We start from the raw sequence: 18562 nt of genomic DNA, 5'->3' as shown, positions 1-18562 counted from the left end.
CCCTCCCTCACATGGCTTCATTTCATGGACATTTGAATGGTATAAGTTGAAGAGAGCAGGTCAGATATGACCTTGGTCAGATGTGACATCATGTGAAGTGACATATTTAAAGTGATGAGAAATATACCAGAAATAGTCCAGAAATCGGTCAGACGGTAAGACTAACCATTGCTTTCTTACGTTACTTGACATTTTTTTTTTTTTAACCCTGCCCTTCAACCATGCTCACACTTGCCATCACCGTTTTTGCTCCACTAATCTTCACTCTCCTTCGCTATCCCCAAACCCCTGCAACCTTGAACCAAATAACAATCTCCCCCTCTCACTTACCCCCCCACGTCGCTTCATCTGCAGACATACTGCTTAACCTCAGACCTCTCCTACTAAAATACAATACAAGACAATCACTCTCTTTCACCCACCTGCTTTCCCTTTCTCTGCTTCTCCTCACTGCTGGTGACATATCCCCCAATCCTGGCCCCCCCTGCCTCATACATCCCACTAATCCCCACCACTATCTTTCTCACACCAAGGGAAACTACTGCAATCCCTCAAACTTAAAACCTGTGCCACTGACTCCCTCCCTCCCGCACCCTCTTTCTGGAGGACTTTGGAATGCTCGCTCCATCTGCAACAATCTCCATGTGATCTACCACCTCTTTCCCTCCCACAAACTTTCCTTCCTGGCCCTCACTGAGACCTGGCTGACAGCCCCTGACACGGCCTCCCCAACCGCACTGAGTTATGGCGGCCTCCACTTTATCCACACTCCTCGCCCTGGCAACAGACAAGGTGGAGGAATGGGTTTCCTCCTTTTGAAACACTGCTCCTTCAACCCTATCCAACCCCCACCCTCCCTTATCCTCCCTTCTTTCGAGGTTCACTCGGCCCGCATTTACTCTCCCTGTTAGGAACGGCGGAACGCACTAAATAAAAATAATAAAAAAGTGCGTTCGCTTCTCTGGGTCCACCGTGCAGTAGGTGATGTAACCGCTGCTAAGTGGTGACAGGAGCAATATGGCGGAGAGGCGCACGGGGTTAAACTTCACCCAGGTGCGCAGAGCAATCTCTGTTGAGTCACAGAGATGCCAAACACAAGACAAATACAATAGGGCTGAGCCTGTTAAAGTCACAGTGCTCAGAATAGTTGCACACACGGTATCTGGTCACAGGAGCAGAGCCAAGGACAGCGGGACTGCGTCCCTCTAGAACTACCGTGTGTGCGACGCCGCAACTGCGGACGCCAAGGAGTGCTGCTACTGCAGCGCGGCGGGGAACACTGCCGCTACACGACAATGTTAGTATGCAAGCACAAATGTGTGTAGATGGGTAGGTAGCTGGCTTAGTGATAGAAAACAAAGAGTGGTTATTAATGGGGCATACTCAGATTGGGCCAGGGTTACTAGTGGGGTACCACAGGGTTCTGTATTGGGCCCTCTACTACTTAATATATTTATGATCTAGTGGATGGCTTAGGCCGGTTTCACATTAGCGCATTTTATGCGCACGCACGGCCGGGGGTAGCTCCGCCCCCGATCCGGCTCTCTGCCCGGCGTGCCCGCCCCTTGCCTGTAGCGCCGCCTCCTAGCGGACAGCGGCGCCTGCGATCGGCGCACCCTATCTTTAGCATAGGGTGCGCAGATCGTGCGCAGGTCGTGCGCTAGTTGCGCTTTGACCTGCGCTGCGCAATTTTGACGGTGCGCCGTGCGCGCCAAAATCTGAAAAGTTCGATTTTGGCGCGCACGGCTCACCGTCAAAAGTGCGCAGCGCAGGTCAAAGCGCAACTAGCGCACGGCCTGCGCACGATCGGCGCACCCTATGCTAAAGATAGGGTGCGCCGATCGCAGGCGCCGCTGTCCGCTAGGAGGCGGCGCTACAAGGAAGGGGCGGGCACGCCGGGCAGAGAGCCGGCTCGGGGGCGGAGCTACCCCCGGCCGTGCGCGCGCTGAAAAAGCGCTAGTGTGAAACCGGCCTAACACAGTATAATATCAGTATTTGCAGATGATACAAAACTATGTAAGGTAGTTAACACAAAGGAGGACAGTTTGCAACTACAGACAGATTTGAGTAAATTGGAGAATTGGGCTGAAAAATGGCAAATGAGATTTAACACAGATAAGTGTAAGGTTATGCACATGGGTGTCAGAGACACCGCACTGCACTTGCTCATAGAGCCAGTGCGTGTGTCCTGAGAACAGAAGCAGTGCTAAAAGATACCTGTGGAGTGGGCAGCAGAGGTGACCATGCGTGCTTCAGGCTAATAGTGTCAGGGTCCAGTGAGCGCTGGAAGGTAAAGAGGCAAAGGACCTGCGGACACTGAAACTGAATAATGTGCATGGGACCTATGGTCATGTGACTGCAAGGGGCGGGGCTTAGCGTCCTGTATTCAGATAGGACAGGACACCATACAACAACTCAGAGTCAGGCAAAACAGAGGTCACAGCAGTACGGGCAAATGAGGTACAGGAGGGACAAACAGACGGGTAGTCAGACAGAGCCAAAGGTCATACACAAGAGGGCGACGTGGTACCAAGGGGATGAGCAGAGAGAAGTCGGGTCACAAGCAGAGAGTCATACACGAGAGGTAGCGCAGTACAAGAGGGTCAGGCAGAACTTGTAACAGGGACAGAACCAGATCACAACCGAACAAGCAAGCAAGATATCAGGCACAAGGCACACGTATACAAGAGGTCACTTAACTCAGCCGAGGGCAGGAGTATAACTGACACCGGACCCAGGTCCAATGAGCACTAAATAGCCTCCTGCTGCCAGAGAGAGGCAGCACAATTAACCCATAGTCTAACCAGGACGGGTCAAAGCGAAATCCCGTCCTGGATCATGACAATGGGAAGGAGAAACAGATGCTACAATTACTTACTAAATGGGAAACTGCTGGGGAAATCAGACATGGAAAAAGACTTAGGCATCTTAGTCAATAAGAAGCTAAATTGGAGTGCCCAGTGTCAGGCAGCTGCCACCAAAGCAAATAGGGTCATGGAATGCATTAGAAGAGGTCTGGGGACACAAGATGAAAACATAATTCTCCCTCTGTACAAATCACTCGTCAGACCACACTTGGAGTATTGTGTGCAATTTTGGATGCCGGTGCTCAAGAAAGACATTAATGAACTTGAAAGGGTTCAAAGGCGGGCTACTAAAATGATAAATGGAGTTGGTTCACTACAATACTCAGAAAGGTTATCAAAATTAGGTCTAATTACGCTAGAAAAGAGAAGACTTAGAGGAGACTTAATATATATGTACAAGTATATCAGAGGGCAATACAGAGATCTCTCCAATGAACTGTTTGTACCAAGGACTGTGACAAGAATAAGGGGGCATTCTCCTCGTTTGGAGGAAAGACAATTTCTGCACCAGCATAGAAGAGGGTTCTTCACGGTAAAAGCAGTGAGACTCTGGAATTCTCTTTCTGAGGAAGTGGTGATGGCCAACTCACTGAATGAATTTAAGAAAGGAATGGATGCTTTTCTTGTGAGTAACAGTATAGAAGGTTACGAATGTCCAACACGTCTGATAGAAAAAGGCCCTGAAGTCGCTAGACTTCAAAATCACTATATCAGCACTCAGGTAATATTCTGAAGACAGAGCTAAAGAGATCAACTGATCAGAGACAAAAATGGGGATTCAGCCCAGTCAGGGCTGGCTGAACACAAAAACTAAGAAAACCAGACAAAAACTCATATGAACAATAGCAGAGAAAACTTAGCTTTAGGAAGGCAGGATCCAAACTGGAAACCAGGAGCCACAGTCAGGAAAAATCACCAGCAAGAAACTTGGGAGTCGGCTGCCTTAAATCCTATCAGAAACTCCTGATGTCCAATCGCAGTCCTCTTCCTCAGGTGGCCGCTCTCTGCCATTTACATCAGCTTCATTACCTCCCTTCACCAACAGAGGGAGTCCAGATAGAGAACTCACTACTCCTCTGTCAGCAAAGCCAGCTCCATAACCCTCACCAGAAGCCGGAGGCAAACCCGAAAATGAGCTCACAACATATGACTATACTAGTGCATGGCGGAACAGCCATGCGTGCCTTTTATAGCAGCCGGGACCTTCCGGAAGCCTCCAGATCTCCGAGATGGACCAATGAGATCTGGAGCAGGACCTGAGCACATGACTCCCTATCTCCAATGGGAGATCGTTTCATGAGCATGCTCAGAAGATGGACAGAAGTACTTAGTCTCTGGAGAGATTTGCTGCAAGGCAATCTCCTCTGCAATCTCCTCTGCAGTAGATAAACAGCAGGAGACTGCAGAATGTGAGGGTCTGGATTCCTGCAGAACAAACGCAGGAATCTGACACCTAACACTCCCTCTAATCTCCAAATGGCTGTCATATACCAACCACCGGGCTCAGCCACTGCCTTCATCGACCAATTCTCCACCTGGCTCCTCCACTTTCTCTCTTCTGATATCCCCACCATCATCATGAGGGACTTCAACATCCCCATTGACACCCACCAGCCTGCAGCCTCCAAACTCCTGTCACTTAACTCATCCTTTGGACTTACTCAGTGGTCCTCCACAGCCACCCACACAGACGGACATACATTAGACCTCATCTTCACCCGCCTCTGGTACCTATCTAATCTCACGACCTCTCTCTTCCCTCTATCTGACCACCATCTACTCACCTTCTCATCCTTGTCCTCCTCACCTGCCCCCCATGTCCAGCCACTAGCACATCCTCGCAGAAACCTTGCACAGCTAGACATCCACAGACTCTCAGATTCTCTTATAAATCTGTCCTCCATATCTTCACTCCACAACACAGACAGTGCCACCGCTTTCTACAATGCCACCCTCACATCAGCCATAGACTCAGTCGCTCCTCTCATGCATGGCAAAGTGTGACAAACCAATAGGCAACCCTGGCACAACAACCTCACCAAAAAACTTCGACAAGCATCCAGGGTCGCGGAGCGGCATTGGAAGAAAACGCGCCTGCCAGACGACTTCAATGCTTTCAACAAGCTACACTTGCCTTTAAATCAGCCCTCACCTCTGCTAAACAGACCTATTTCACAAACCTTGTATCTTCATTATCCCACAACCCTAAACAACTGTTCAGCACATTTAACTCTCTCCTCTGCCCACCACGGCTACCTCCAACTCCCCTCATCTCTGCTGAGGACTTTGCCACCTACTTCAAAAACAAGATCGACCAAACAAGGCAAACCTTTACAGTTCCACCACCCCAACCGCTCCATATACCAGACCTCTGCCCTTCACTAATAACCTCCCTCTCCAACATCACTGAAGGAGAGCTTACTCATCTTTTCCCTTCACCCATGACAGCACCACCTGAGAGAGGGATCCGCCCCGCCAGGACAGGAACCTACTGAGACACCTCTCCCCCGCTTCAGTTGGGTTCCTGTCCTGGAAGGAACCCCACTGTCGGCGGTACCTGTCATGGAAGAAAAGAAGATGGACCCAGCCCCGTCCCGGCGCAGGAAGAACAGGTGTCTCACCTGCAGCGCCGGCCGTCGGGTGCTGGATGCGCAGTCCCCGGGCCCTCCGGGGTTCCGGGTTCGTGCGGGCGTTGGTGGGATCCCCGGGGTCTGCGGGAAGCCCCCACTGCGCCGCCCTCCCCTCGTGCACGCCGCATCTCGATCCCCATAGCAGGGGAGAGACGCTGGCTTCCGGCCGCTGACGACAGCGGCGCGTTGCATGCTGGGTGCTCCGACTGACGTCAGAGAAGGGCGATGGTTTAATGGCGCCGGGTGCGACGCCGGCTTTCTCAAGCGGTCGGCCGGCAGTCGCAGGGGGGAGGGGAGAGATGCTCACCTGAGCGGAGGCGCGGTATTTAAAAAGAGAAGGCGGCAGCAAACGGCGGTGCAACATGGAGTCAGAGCAGGAACGTTCAGCGTCCCTGCCTCCCTCTCAGCCCTCTGGCAGAAAGCATGGAAGCCATTCCAGCAGCAGTCGCCCCAGCCGCAGGTCGGGGGACTCCTCAAGATCCAAACAGCGCAGGTCACGTGCCCCGACGCAGCCTCCGAGTCCGGTACCCTTGATTTCGGGTGGTGAGTGATCTTCGTGAATGTTAGCGTTATGTTAATAGGGCTTCTGTTGTATGCTTCACCCTGTAGGAAAGGCCTAGAAAAGCGGGAAGCAAGAAGAACAATAGGGATTGTGCTATATGTAAATCTCCCCTAGCAAGAGATTGGCAAAAAGATCTCTGTGCTGCGTGCATTCAGCGGACTATGGCGGAGGAAGCGCCTAGTTTCGCAGCCAATCTGATATCTGCCCTAACGTCAGAAATGGAAGGCTCAATTAAGTCCCTATTGAAAAAAGGGAAAAAAACCAGGAAGGATCCCCCTAGTTCCCCCTCGGATTTCGCGTCAATGTCATCTCAGGCGGAAAAATCATCCTCCTCACACTCCTCAGACAGCGACATGGGGGATAAACCATGTTTCCCTGTAGAAGACACAGACGCCCTCCTAAAGGCCATTGGAGCTACAATGGGCCTACAGGAAGATAAGGCGGCTAAAACCCTAGAGGACGTTATGTTTGGGGGGCTTCAGGAGAGGAAAAAACGAACCTTTCCAGTAAACGAGAAAATCCAGGCACTTACTGAGAAAGAGTGGAAAAAGCCCGAAAAATCGGGGGCCCTTCCATCCACTTCTAAGAGACGATATCCCTTTGATCATAAGGATGCAGAGATATGGGACAAAATCCCCAAAATAGATGCAGCAGTGTCCAGGTCCTCCAAAAGGTCGGCCCTGCCCCTGGAAGACGCAGGGGTTCTTAGAGACCCGCTAGACAAGAAGGCGGACTCATATTTGAGGCACGCATGGGAAGCGACAGCAGGAGGACTAAAACCAGCAATAGCGGGCACTTGCACGGCACGCTCCCTCATGATCTGGCTGCAGCAGTTAGAAGAAAAGCTGGCTTCAAGGGTCCCAAGAGAGAAAATCTTATCGGAGATGTATCTCTTGCATGGGGCAGCAGCTTTTTTGGCCGATACCAAAGCTGGAGCTTTCCTTAAAAACCAGAGACTCTCTCAATTGGTGGCTGGACAAAAGAAATCTGACCTTGGGAATACCGTGGGACAGACAGACGTCAGCTATAATATTAACAGATGCAAGCTCCTCGGGGTGGGGAGCACACCTAAGGGGCATCATAGGTCAGGGTTCCTGGACGCGTCAAGAAAGGGAAGCATCCTCCAACCTGAGAGAACTGTGGGCAGTGAGCAAGGCCCTAAGTCACTTCATTCCGCTACTCCAGGGTCGAAATGTACGCATCATGTCAGACAACAAGGTAGTAGTGGCATACATCAACCACCAAGGAGGGACAAGATCACACTCCTTAATGGAAGCGGCGACAGACATTCTGAGCAGAGCAGAAGAACACCTACACTCCTTGACAGCCTTACATATAAAAGGGGCAGAAAACATAGAGGCAGACTTCTTGAGTCGCAATACCCTGAAGCAGGGGGAATGGGCGCTAAACCGGTCCATTTTTCAAAAAATAACTCAGCTTTGGGGGGAAACCGGTGATAGACCTCTTTGCCAACAAACACAACAGGCAAACAGAAAGGTTCTGCTCTCTAAACCCGAGAGAAAAACCATGGGCAGTGGACTCATTGCACATCCAGTGGAACTTCAGGCTAGCTTATGCGTTCCACCCCAGTGGCTCTGATCCCAACAGTTGTCAGAAAAATCAGAAACGATCAAGCCAGGGTGATTCTAATAGCTCCATTTTGGCCAAAAAGGCCCTGGTTTGCTCTGCTATGAAGGATGTCCCTCTCCGATCCATGGGTTCTGCCAGAAATCCCGGACCTACTAGCTCAAGGTCCAATATTCCACGCTCAAGTCAAAGGATTCCATCTGACGGCGTGGAATTTGAAAGGTCGCTTTTAACGGATAGAGGGTTCCTCCCCGGGTTGGTGGCCACCCTGCTAAAGAGTAGGAAACCAGTGACGACTAACATCTACGGCAGAACATGGAATAAGTTCCTGCAGTTCTTAGGTAGGCCGTTAGGAAAAGATCCCCCGATTAATGCCATCCTGGAGTTCTTACAATCGGGGTTGCAGATGGGGTTAGCAGTGAACACACTTAAAGTTCAGGTGTCTGCACTAGGGGCGCTCTACAACTGCAAATTGGCATCAAATAGGTGGGTAGCCAGATTTATTAAATCCTGCCATAGAGCTAGGCCTATCCCAATACCCCGGATAGCCCCCTGGGATTTAAACCTAGTGCTAGAAGCCCTTACAAAAGATCCGTATGAGCCATTACATCAGCTACCCCTAAAGTTTCTGACCCTAAAAACAATCCTGTTAGTGCCCCTCACGTCAGCCCGCAGGATAAGCGATTTACAGGCTCTCTCAGTAAACCCACCTTATACGCAAGTCTTTCAGGATAGGGTAGTGTTAAGAACAGACCCCGCTTATCTGCCCAAAGTAGCATCAGATTTCCATCGGGGCCAGGAAATTGTCCTTCCATCTTTCTGCGAGAACCCAAAAAATCTGGGGGAGGAAAAGTTCCATAATCTGGATATTAAGAGAGCTCTCGTAGAATACATATCTATGACTAGCCAGTGGAGGAGGTCCCAGTCCCTATTCGTAGCTTTTCAGGGTGCCAGGAAAGGCTATGGGGTTTCAAAAGTGACTATTGCTAGATGGATTAGGGAGGCCATTAGTGTAGCCTACACAGCTATCGGTATCCCGATTCCTGACGGCATCAAGGCTCATTCCACCAGAGCCGTGGCGACCTCCTGGGCCGAAAAAGCAGAGGTATCGATTGAACAGATTTGCAGGCCGCTACCTGGGCCTCACCTTCAACCTTCTTTAAGCGCTATAGGTTGAATCTATCCTCCTCTGCTGACTTAACCTTCGGTAGAAGGGTGCTGCAAGCGGTGGTCCCTCCCTAAGGTGTTTCGAATCTCCAAAAATCTCTCAGGTGGTGCTGTCATGGGTGAAGGGAAAACCACCATGGTTACTTACCGGTAGCCGGTTTTTCCGGAACCCATGACAGCACCCGTATATTCCCCCCCCCTTTTCACCATATGGGTTTGCACAATTAGTAGGGTGTTTTTTGATTGTTGTGGTGTTGGATTAAACATGTAACTAACCGGGAAGTCCTCTCAGTGCTCTGTAACCCAACTGAAGCGGGGGAGAGGTGCCGCCCCTTATGTCTCAGTAGGTTCCTGTCCTGGCGGGGCGGATCCCTCTCTCAGGTGGTGCTGTCATGGGTTCCGGAAAAAACGGCTACCAGTAAGTAACCATGGTGGTTTCCAAATCACGCCTCACCACCTGTGCACTTGACCCCATCCCTTCCCACCTGCTCCCCAACCTCAGTAACATGATCATTCCAGCCCTAACCCATCTCTTCAACCTATCCCTAACTTCTGGTACCTTCCCCTCTGCCTTCAAACATGCCACCATAACACCCAACCTCAAAAAATCAAACATTGACCCAACTGCTATGCCCAGCTATCACCCCATATCACTGCTCCCGTTTGCTTCAAAACTCCTCGAACAGCATATCCATGATCAACTTTCCTCCCACCTCTCATCTAACTCCTTGACATCCTGCAATCTGGCTTCTGCCCCCACCACTCCACTGAAACTGCCCTTACCAAAATTACTAATGACTTACTCACAGCCAAAGCTAACAGACAGTTCTCCATCCTCCTCCTTCTTGACCTGTCCTCTGCCTTTGACACAGTTGACCACTGCCTACTGCTACAGATTCTTTCTTCCCTTGGCATAATAGACCTTGCCCTGTCCTGGATTTCCTCATAACTTTCTAACCCCACATTCAGCGTTTCCCACTCTCACACTACCTCCTCATCCTGCCCCCTCTCTGTTGGAGTCCCCCAAGGCTCTGTCTTGGGGCCCCTACTTTCTTCCATCTATACTCTAGGCCTAGGACAACTCAAAAAGTCCCATGGCTTCCAGTACCACCTGTATGCAGATGACACTCAGATCTACCTCTCTGGCCGAGATGTCACCTCTCTGCTGTCCAGAATCCCGGAGTGTCTATCAGCCATATCCTCCTTTTTCACCTCTCACTTCCTAAAACTCAACGTAAACAAAACTGAACTAATTATCTTTCCTCCATCTCACTTAGTGAACATGCCCTCATCATCTCCCACCTTAACTGCTGCAACACTCTCCTCTGTGGCCTCCCTGCTAACTCTCTTACACCACTCCAGTCTGTCCTCAATTCTGCTGCCCATCTAATCCACCTCTTTCCTCGCTACTCCCCTGTCTCTCCCCTCTTCAAATCCCTCCATTGGCTCCCAATTCCCCAACGAATCCAATTCAAACTACTAACACTGACCTACAAAGCCATCCACAACCTTTCCCCTCCCTATATCTCTGAACTGATCTCCCAATATCTTCCCTCACGTAATCTTCGATCCTCCCAAGACCTCCTACTCTCCTCCACACTTATTCGTTCCTCACACAACCGCCTCCAATATTTCTCCCGAATATCCCCTATCCTCTGGAATACCATGCCTCAACACGTCCGATTATCCACCACCCTCGTATCCTTCAAACGGAACCTGAAAACCCATCATTTCAGGAAAGCTTACAGCCTGCAATGATCATTCTGCCGCCTCACCACCGCCTGAGCTGCCACCTCATTACCACCAGAGCTGCTGCACCCCCGACCTTCTGTCTCTTCCCCACTATCCCGTAGAATGTAAGTCCGCAAGGACAGGGTCCTCTCCCCTCTGTACCAGTCCGTCATTGTAAATTTGTTTACTGTTAACGATATCTATAACTTTGTATGTAACCCCCCTTCACATGTACAGCACCATGGAATTAATGGCGATAAATAAATAATTAATAATAATAATAATAATAATTATAGGGATCTGACTTGTGGCAACCCCAGCTGATTGACCGCACTGCATCCCTCTTTCCAGAACAGCACTGTAAATTTGGTATTGTCAATGTCTGGTATCTAGTTCAATCCCACTTTCCTAAATGGAACTGAGCTGCAGGATGCTGCAATAGCAGGCACAGCCTGTACCGCAAAACAAATGCTGATGCCCAACCACTCTCACATGCAGGAATGACTTATGCAGCACAGATGCAATCCGATGGAATGTTTTTTCTTAAAAAAATAGCAAGACCCATTAAAGGGTTCTATACTATGTAGCTAAACAAAATGTAGGGTACATTTTCCATATTATATTCAGTACAATGTAATTATAAGAAGCCAGTATAGAGGTAAGTATTATAGTAGTTGATTATATGTTGTTGAATTATTAATAGTAAAGGTAATTGTGGCAATGTTGGGTACTTATATTCTATATCTTGCAGGTCCGCATGGAATGGCCAACAGATTTAGCTGTTAACCCAATGGACAACTCCCTCTATGTCTTGGAGAACAATGTCATTTTACGAATAACAGAAAACCACCAAGTCAGCATCATAGCTGGACGTCCTATGCACTGTCAGGTGCCTGGCATCGACTATTCCCTGAGCAAGCTGGCTATCCATTCTGCACTCGAATCTGCCAGTGCCATAGCTATTTCCCACACTGGGATCCTTTACATTGCAGAAACAAATGAAAAGAAGATTAATCGTATAAGACAAGTGACAACCAATGGTGAAATCTCTCTTTTAGCAGGTGCAGCTTCTGACTGCAACTGCAAAGATGATGTCAATTGCAATTGTTATGCTGGAGATGATGGCTATGCTACGGATGCATTTTTAAACTCTCCGTCATCTCTTGCTGTGGCACCTGACGGCACAGTGTACATTGCAGATCTTGGAAATATTCGTATAAGAGCTGTTCTTCAAAACAAGCCTGTTCTCACTTCATTTAATCAGTATGAAGTTGCATCCCCAGGGGAACAAGAGTTATACATATTTAATATCAATGGGATTCATCAGTACACTCAGAGCCTGGTCACGGGAGAATACCTTTACAATTTTACTTACAGTGCCGACAATGATGTGATAGAAGTTATTGATAATAGTGGGAACTCTTTGAAAATCCGCAGGGATTCTAATGGCACCCCAAGACATTTCTTAATGCCAGACAATCAGATAATCACCCTAACTCTCACCACAAGTGGAGCATTGAAGCTGGTTTCTACACAGAGTCTGGAGCTATCTTTGATGACTTATGATGGGAACATGGGGCTGTTGGCAACAAAAAGTGATGAGACTGGCTGGACCATGTTTTATGAGTAAGTATACACTGAAAAGCTATAATATAAAATTACTGTACTATGAGAAAGATATCATAATCTACTTCTTTATTTAGTATTATTATTATTATAATTCAATATCAGAACTATTCTGTAAGGTTTTGTAGGGATGCACCATATCAGTGATGGGTTAATGGCTATTTGTTATTAATTTATTCATACATTTCTAAAAGGAAATACTAGAGGAACATCATAATGCAAAGTTCTAATTGTTAGTCCATGGGAAATACAAGTTTGTGGAACACCTTTTGAAAATCATTTCTGCCCTATAGATTGTTAAAGAGGTAATCTGGTTGAATGATTTCCTCAAAACATATAACATTGTGGGATATAGTTGATTTCGTGATAAAATGTATAATTGGTGGAGAAATGTTGAATTTTTATGCACCTAGTTCTTTTTTTACCCTATGTATCTATGATACTATAATAAGATGAATCCTAGCAGCAAAATTTATCATCTATTCACATTATACAGTAAATGATAAATGAGGATACAGATACTGGGATCTTGACTAATCACAAAAACAGATACCTTTGTAAATGAAGTAAAAGGGTGCCCAATGCTCCTTTCACTGTCTGTGGTTACAATGGTCAGCCATGCACACTACTGTTTCTATAAATCCTTAGAAGTGAATGGAAATGTAGGTACACATGTGCACTACTGATTCATTCACACAGAACTATGGAACCTCCATTCTGAGCTAGCTGCGGAGTTCCGTGGGGTCACACCCCATCCAATATTACATTTGTCACCAATCCAGTAGACAGATCATAATGTTGTTTAAGGGATTACGCCAACAATGATCATCTCCTGACAGTGTTTTATTTTTTATCTCAATTTGAGATGTATGGATCAGTCCACAAAGGATCGACTTTGAGTTAAATTTCATGAAGTTCCCAAGTCCCCATGTATTTGATCATTCTGCGATTTGATTTGCGATGTTGTGCGGGTTTCCCCAATTAGACCCTGCAGCTATCACAACCACTGCCTGCCAAGCAGTTCCATTTTTATTCTTATCCATTGTAGGGATGTGAGGTTGGTACTCACCATTCATTCCACATAGTGATAGAAATAGGCCTACGTCTGATTGTGGTGTAGTACTGCCATGCTGGATTGCAAATGAGTCATGGTCTCATTTTGTGAATAATAATCCAAAGATTAAAGTGATCTGTTGATGGCGTATTGATTGATCTGTGATATACTGCAGCAACAGCATGTTAATAGCAGCCATTTTATTATTGATCACAAACTGCAAACAAGCAGGGCAATAATAAACCCCTCAGTGCTAATTTTGCTACTAAACTAAAATTCTTAAACCATGTCACAGAACATGTGCTTACTGTATGGTAGCACAATACTCAAACTTTCTAGTAGCTAAAATAGATACTCAATACACAGAAATATGGCATAAGAATAGGCCATGATGTAATCCACAAACCAAAATTTAAAATGACCAAATCCACCCAGCAAGAGCTGGGCGATTAGCTCTATACAATTAGGTTCATATATATTTGGACAGAGACAACATTTTTCTAATTTTGGTTCTAGACATTACTACAATGAATTTTAAACAAAACAATTCAGATGCAGTTGAAGTTCAGACTTTCAGCTTTCATTTGAGGGTATCTGCATTAAAATTGGATGAAGGGTTTAGAAGTTTCAGCTCCTTAACCTGTGCCACCCTGTTTTTAATGGGACCAAAAGTAATTGGACAATTGACTCCAAGGCTATTTCATGGACAAGTGAAGGAGCTGAAACTCCTAAACCCTTCATCCAATTTTAATGTGGATACCCTCAAATGAAAGCTGAAAGTCTGAACTTCAACTGCATCTTAATTGTTTTGCTTAAAATTCATTGTGGTAATGTCTAGAACCAAAATTAGAAAAATGTTGTCTCTGTCCAAATATATATGGACCTAAATGTATATAAAAATGAAAGTGTGTGTATGTGTGTGTGTGTGTATCATCAACCAATCACGAAGCATCTTTCATTTCACCAGAGCTGTTCAAAAGAAGCTGAGCTGTGATTGGTTGCTATGACCAACAGTTTTCCCACTTGACAACACCTCCGCAGACACTGACATGGTGGGAGAAATATAGCATCCCTGGGAACATAAGCTCCTAGCCATTGTCTCCCCCCGAAAGGAGCAGAGAGCACATGACATAAATGAATCCCCCCTCCCGTGCCCATATATCCATCACACATCCTCCATCCCATAGGCACATCTTCCCTCTTAAAGGGATCATTGGTATGGAAGTCAGAGCAAATCCATCCAGTGCTCTGATACTGACCCTAGGCCTCTCTTAATGGGATCATTGGTATGGAAGTTAGGACGATTCCACTCAGCTCAGTGGTACTGACCCCAGGGTCTCTTAAAGGGATCTCCGGTATGGAAGTCAGGGCAAATCCATCCACTGCTTTAATTCTGACCCCAGGCCTCTCATAAAGGGATCTCCTGTATGGAAGTCAGGGCAATTGCCTTCAAATGCTCTGGTACTGACCCCAGGCCTCTCTTAAAGGGATCTCCGGTATGGAAGTTAGGGTAAATCCCTCAGTGCTCTGATTCTGACTCAAGGGTTCTATTAAAGGGATCATTGGTATGGAAGTCAAGACAAATCCACTCAGCGCTCTGGTTCTGATACCAGGCCTCTCTTAAAGGGATCCCCAGTATGGAAGTTAGGACCGTTCCACTCAGCGCTCTGGTTCTGACTCCAGGCTGACGGGATGATGTGGGATATTAGTGGTAGTTGTCCAGTGGCTCTGGCTGATGGGATGATGTGGGATATTATGGGTAGTAGTCTGGTAGCTCTGGCTGACGGGTTGATGTGGGATATTAGTGGTAGTTGTCCGGTGGCTCTGGCTGATGGGATGATGTGGGATATTAGGAGTCGTTGTCCGGTGGCTCTGGCTGATGGGATGATGTGGGATTTTATGGATAGTAGTCCGGTAGCTCTGGCTGACGGGATGATGTGGGATATTATAGTTAATGTGGCTAAGCAGAGTGGGCGGGGCTCTACACTCAGCTTTATATATAGATATAATCATTCTAATTTGTTATAACTAACCGTAGTTAGTTACTATGCCCGGGCAGCGCCGGGCTCTTCAGCTAGTCCCTCTAATAAAAACATCACGACAAACAACAGAAAATTGGGGCGGGTGGGCGGGTATCTTCTGTCTTGATCCGATGATGACTGACACCACTCAAGCTGATCCTTCCTTAAATAGTAACTGATACTCCTGCCTTTTTTGACAGCTGCCAATTAGATTTGTCAAAAAAACGGGAAAGTCCCAGCGGCCAGAACCAGTTTAAACCTGCTCCTGCAGGATGCACAGCTTACACATCTGACCTTTTGACCTGTAAATATTACTGAAACTCCCAATGAAAACAAATTATCAACATCATAAGACCTTATCATTAAAATAAATATTAATTATTTTAAAGTCTGTGTGACCATGTCTAAGGGGTACTTCACACTAAGCAAGATCGCTAGTGAGATCGCTGATGAGTCACCGATTTTGTGACGCAACAGCGATCTCGTCAGCGACCTCTCTGTGCATGGCACGCATCAGCGACCGGACCCCCGCCGCGGGTATCGCTGATCGTGCAGGAATGTCCTGGGCCATTTTTTGATTGTTGGTCTCCCGCTGGCCAGCATGCATCGCTGCGTGTGGTAGCGGGAGACCATCGATCAGCGAGCTCCCAGCGCTGTAAGCAGACGCTGGGAGCTGATATCCAAGGTAAACAGCAGGTAACTAAATGCACGAGTCGCTTAGTTACCCGCTGTGTACCCTGGATACCAGCATGCTCGCGCTGTGAGCTGGTATCTAAGGTAAACAGCGGGTAACTAAGCGCCGCGCGCTTAGTTACCCGCTGTTTACCCTGGATGCCAGCTCCCAGCGGTGGTGAGTAAGTGCTATGGAACTGCCTCCTTCTCTTAGGTTTTATAGCGCCTTGTTATGATTGTGTCACCGAGGAGGAAAGCAAGACCAAGCTAAGCCACAGAAAACCAGAGAGGTTGGTAACTGAGCGGATTGGAGACCCCTGATCCTATCCACACAACTAGCAGTAGCCGTGGAGCGTACCTACGATGATCTTAGATGCCTCGACACAGCTGGAGAACTAAATAAGCCTAAAGCAAGAAAGGGGAAATCTAAACTGCCCCAGAGCAGACCCCAAAGGAATAGATAGCCCCCAAACATATATTGTCAGTGAGACAAGATGAAAACACAAACGCAGGTAGGAAAATAGACTGAGCAAACGATGGGGCCCACACTAACTATTCAGGACAGGAAAGGAAAGACTCTGTCTGCAATCATGCAAAAAGCCCTGCAAAAAATGCCCAACACGTCTGATAGAAAAATACTGAGTCACTAGACTTCGCCCACTATATCTGCACTCTGGTATATTCTGAAAACAGAGCAAAAAGAGGCCAATCTAATAAGGGACAAAAACAAACTGACACAAGCAGTAACATAAGGATGGAAATTCAGCACAGCCCCAGCCGGAGCTGGCTGAACACACAAAACTAAAATAGACAAAACCAGATCAAATGTGAACAATAGCAAAAGAACACTTAGCTGAGCATGCAGGGACTGAGCTGGAAACTAAGACCTCAGGAGTCAGGAAAAAATCACCAGCAGGGATAGAGGGAGTCGGCTGTCTTAAATCCAGTCAGAAACTCCAGATCTCCAGTTATCCTCCTCATTATCAGGTGGCAGGCCTCTGTTAATTAGATCAGCTCCATTACCTCTAGTAACAACTAGAGGGAGCCCAGAAAGAGAAGTCGCGACCCCTCTGTCAATATAACCACTCCACTACCTTCATTAGTAACTAGAGGTAGGCCAGAAAGCGAATTCACAACCGCGCCTTTTGCCTGCACTTCTCTGCCACTGCTGGTCTTGTCTCTACATTCACAGACACACTTTCAGCAGGTACCAATCTTCTTTCTTCCAATGCTGACAGAGACTTTGCTTCTGCCAGACATTTCTTAACTATTCTTCTCCACAGGCCTCCCAGGCTCTCTTCAACTTCTGCTCCAGGAGGGTCTCCATCTGTCATCTATCTTGATCCATTGATGACTGACACCACCGCTGATTATTACTTAAATAGCAACTGATATTCCCACCATTTTTGACAGCTGCCAATCAGATTTCTCAAAAAAGCTGGAAAAGTCCCAATGGCCAGAACCAGTTTGAACCGGCTCCTGCAGAATGCACAGCTTACAAATCTGACCTTTTGACCTGTAGATATTACTGAAACCACCATTAAAAACAAATTATCATAAGACCTTATTATTAAAATAAATATTAATTATTTTAAAGTCTGTGCGACCATGTACCCCCCAGTCTAAAACTGGGGGGCCCCTCACTATGAGATGGGCAAGATATATATATATATATATATACACTCACTGGCCACTTTATTAGGTACACCTGTCCAACTGTGTGTTAAGACTTAATTTCTAATCAGCCAATCACATGGCGGCAACTCAGTGCATTTAGGCATGTAGACATGGTCAAGACAATCTCCTGCAGTTCAAACCGAGCATCAGTATGGGGAAGAAAGGTGATTTGAGTGCCTTTGAACGTGGCATGATTGTTGGTGCCAGAAGGGCTGGTCTGAGTATTTCAGAAACTGCTGATCTACTGGGATTTTCACGCACAACCATCTCTAGGGTTTACAGAGAATGGTCCGAAAAAGAAAAAAAATCCAGTGAGCGGCAGTTCTGTGGCCGGAAATGCCATGTTGATGCCAGAGGTCAGAGGAGAATGGGCAGACTGGTTCGAGCTGATAGAAAGGCAACAGTGACTCAAATTGCCACCCGTTACAACCAAGGTAGGCAGAAGAGCATCTCTGAACGCACAGTGCGTCGAACTTTGAGGCAGATGGGCTACAGCAGCAGAAGACCACACTGGGTACCACTCCTCTCAGCTAAGAACAGGAAACTGAGGCTACAATTTGCACAAGCTCATCGAAATTGGACAGTAGAAGATTGGAAAAACGTTGCCTGGTCTGATGAGTCTCGATTTCTGCTGCGACATTCGGATGGTAGGGTCAGAATTTGGCGTAAACAACATGAAAGCATGGATCCATCCTGCCTTGTATCAACGGTTCAGGCTGGTGGTGGTGGTGTCATGGTGTGGGGAATTTTTTCTGGGCACTCTTTGGGCCCCTTGGTACCAATTGAGCATCGTTGCAACGCCACAGCCTACCTGAGTATTGTTGCTGACCATGTCCATCCCTTTATGACCACAATGTACCCAACATCTGATGGCTACTTTCAGCAGGATAATGCGCCATGTCATAAAGCTCGAATCATCTCAGATTGGTTTCTTGAACATGACAATGAGTTTACTGTACTCAAATGGC

General features: G+C 47.3%; 1 protein-coding gene across 3 annotated transcripts in view; it reads left to right on the top strand.

Annotated features, from left to right (window-relative positions):
* The window catches only part of TENM2 (teneurin transmembrane protein 2), a 6300157-nt gene that overhangs the window by 5951452 nt on the left and 330143 nt on the right, over positions 1-18562 (top strand). For all 3 annotated transcript variants that reach the window (XM_073589482.1, XM_073589484.1, XM_073589485.1), the window contains one exon: positions 11296-12170. In XM_073589482.1, coding sequence (XP_073445583.1) covers positions 11296-12170 — 875 coding nt within the window. The remainder of the gene's footprint in view (positions 1-11295; positions 12171-18562) is intronic.

This window comes from Dendrobates tinctorius, unplaced genomic scaffold, assembly GCF_039654945.1.
Source record: "Dendrobates tinctorius isolate UK_male_01 unplaced genomic scaffold, ASM3965494v1 ptg000108l, whole genome shotgun sequence".
Lineage (NCBI taxonomy): Eukaryota > Metazoa > Chordata > Amphibia > Anura > Dendrobatidae > Dendrobates > Dendrobates tinctorius.
The sequence above is the reverse complement of the archived record's forward strand: the minus strand, read 5'-3'. Positions and strand labels throughout refer to the sequence as shown.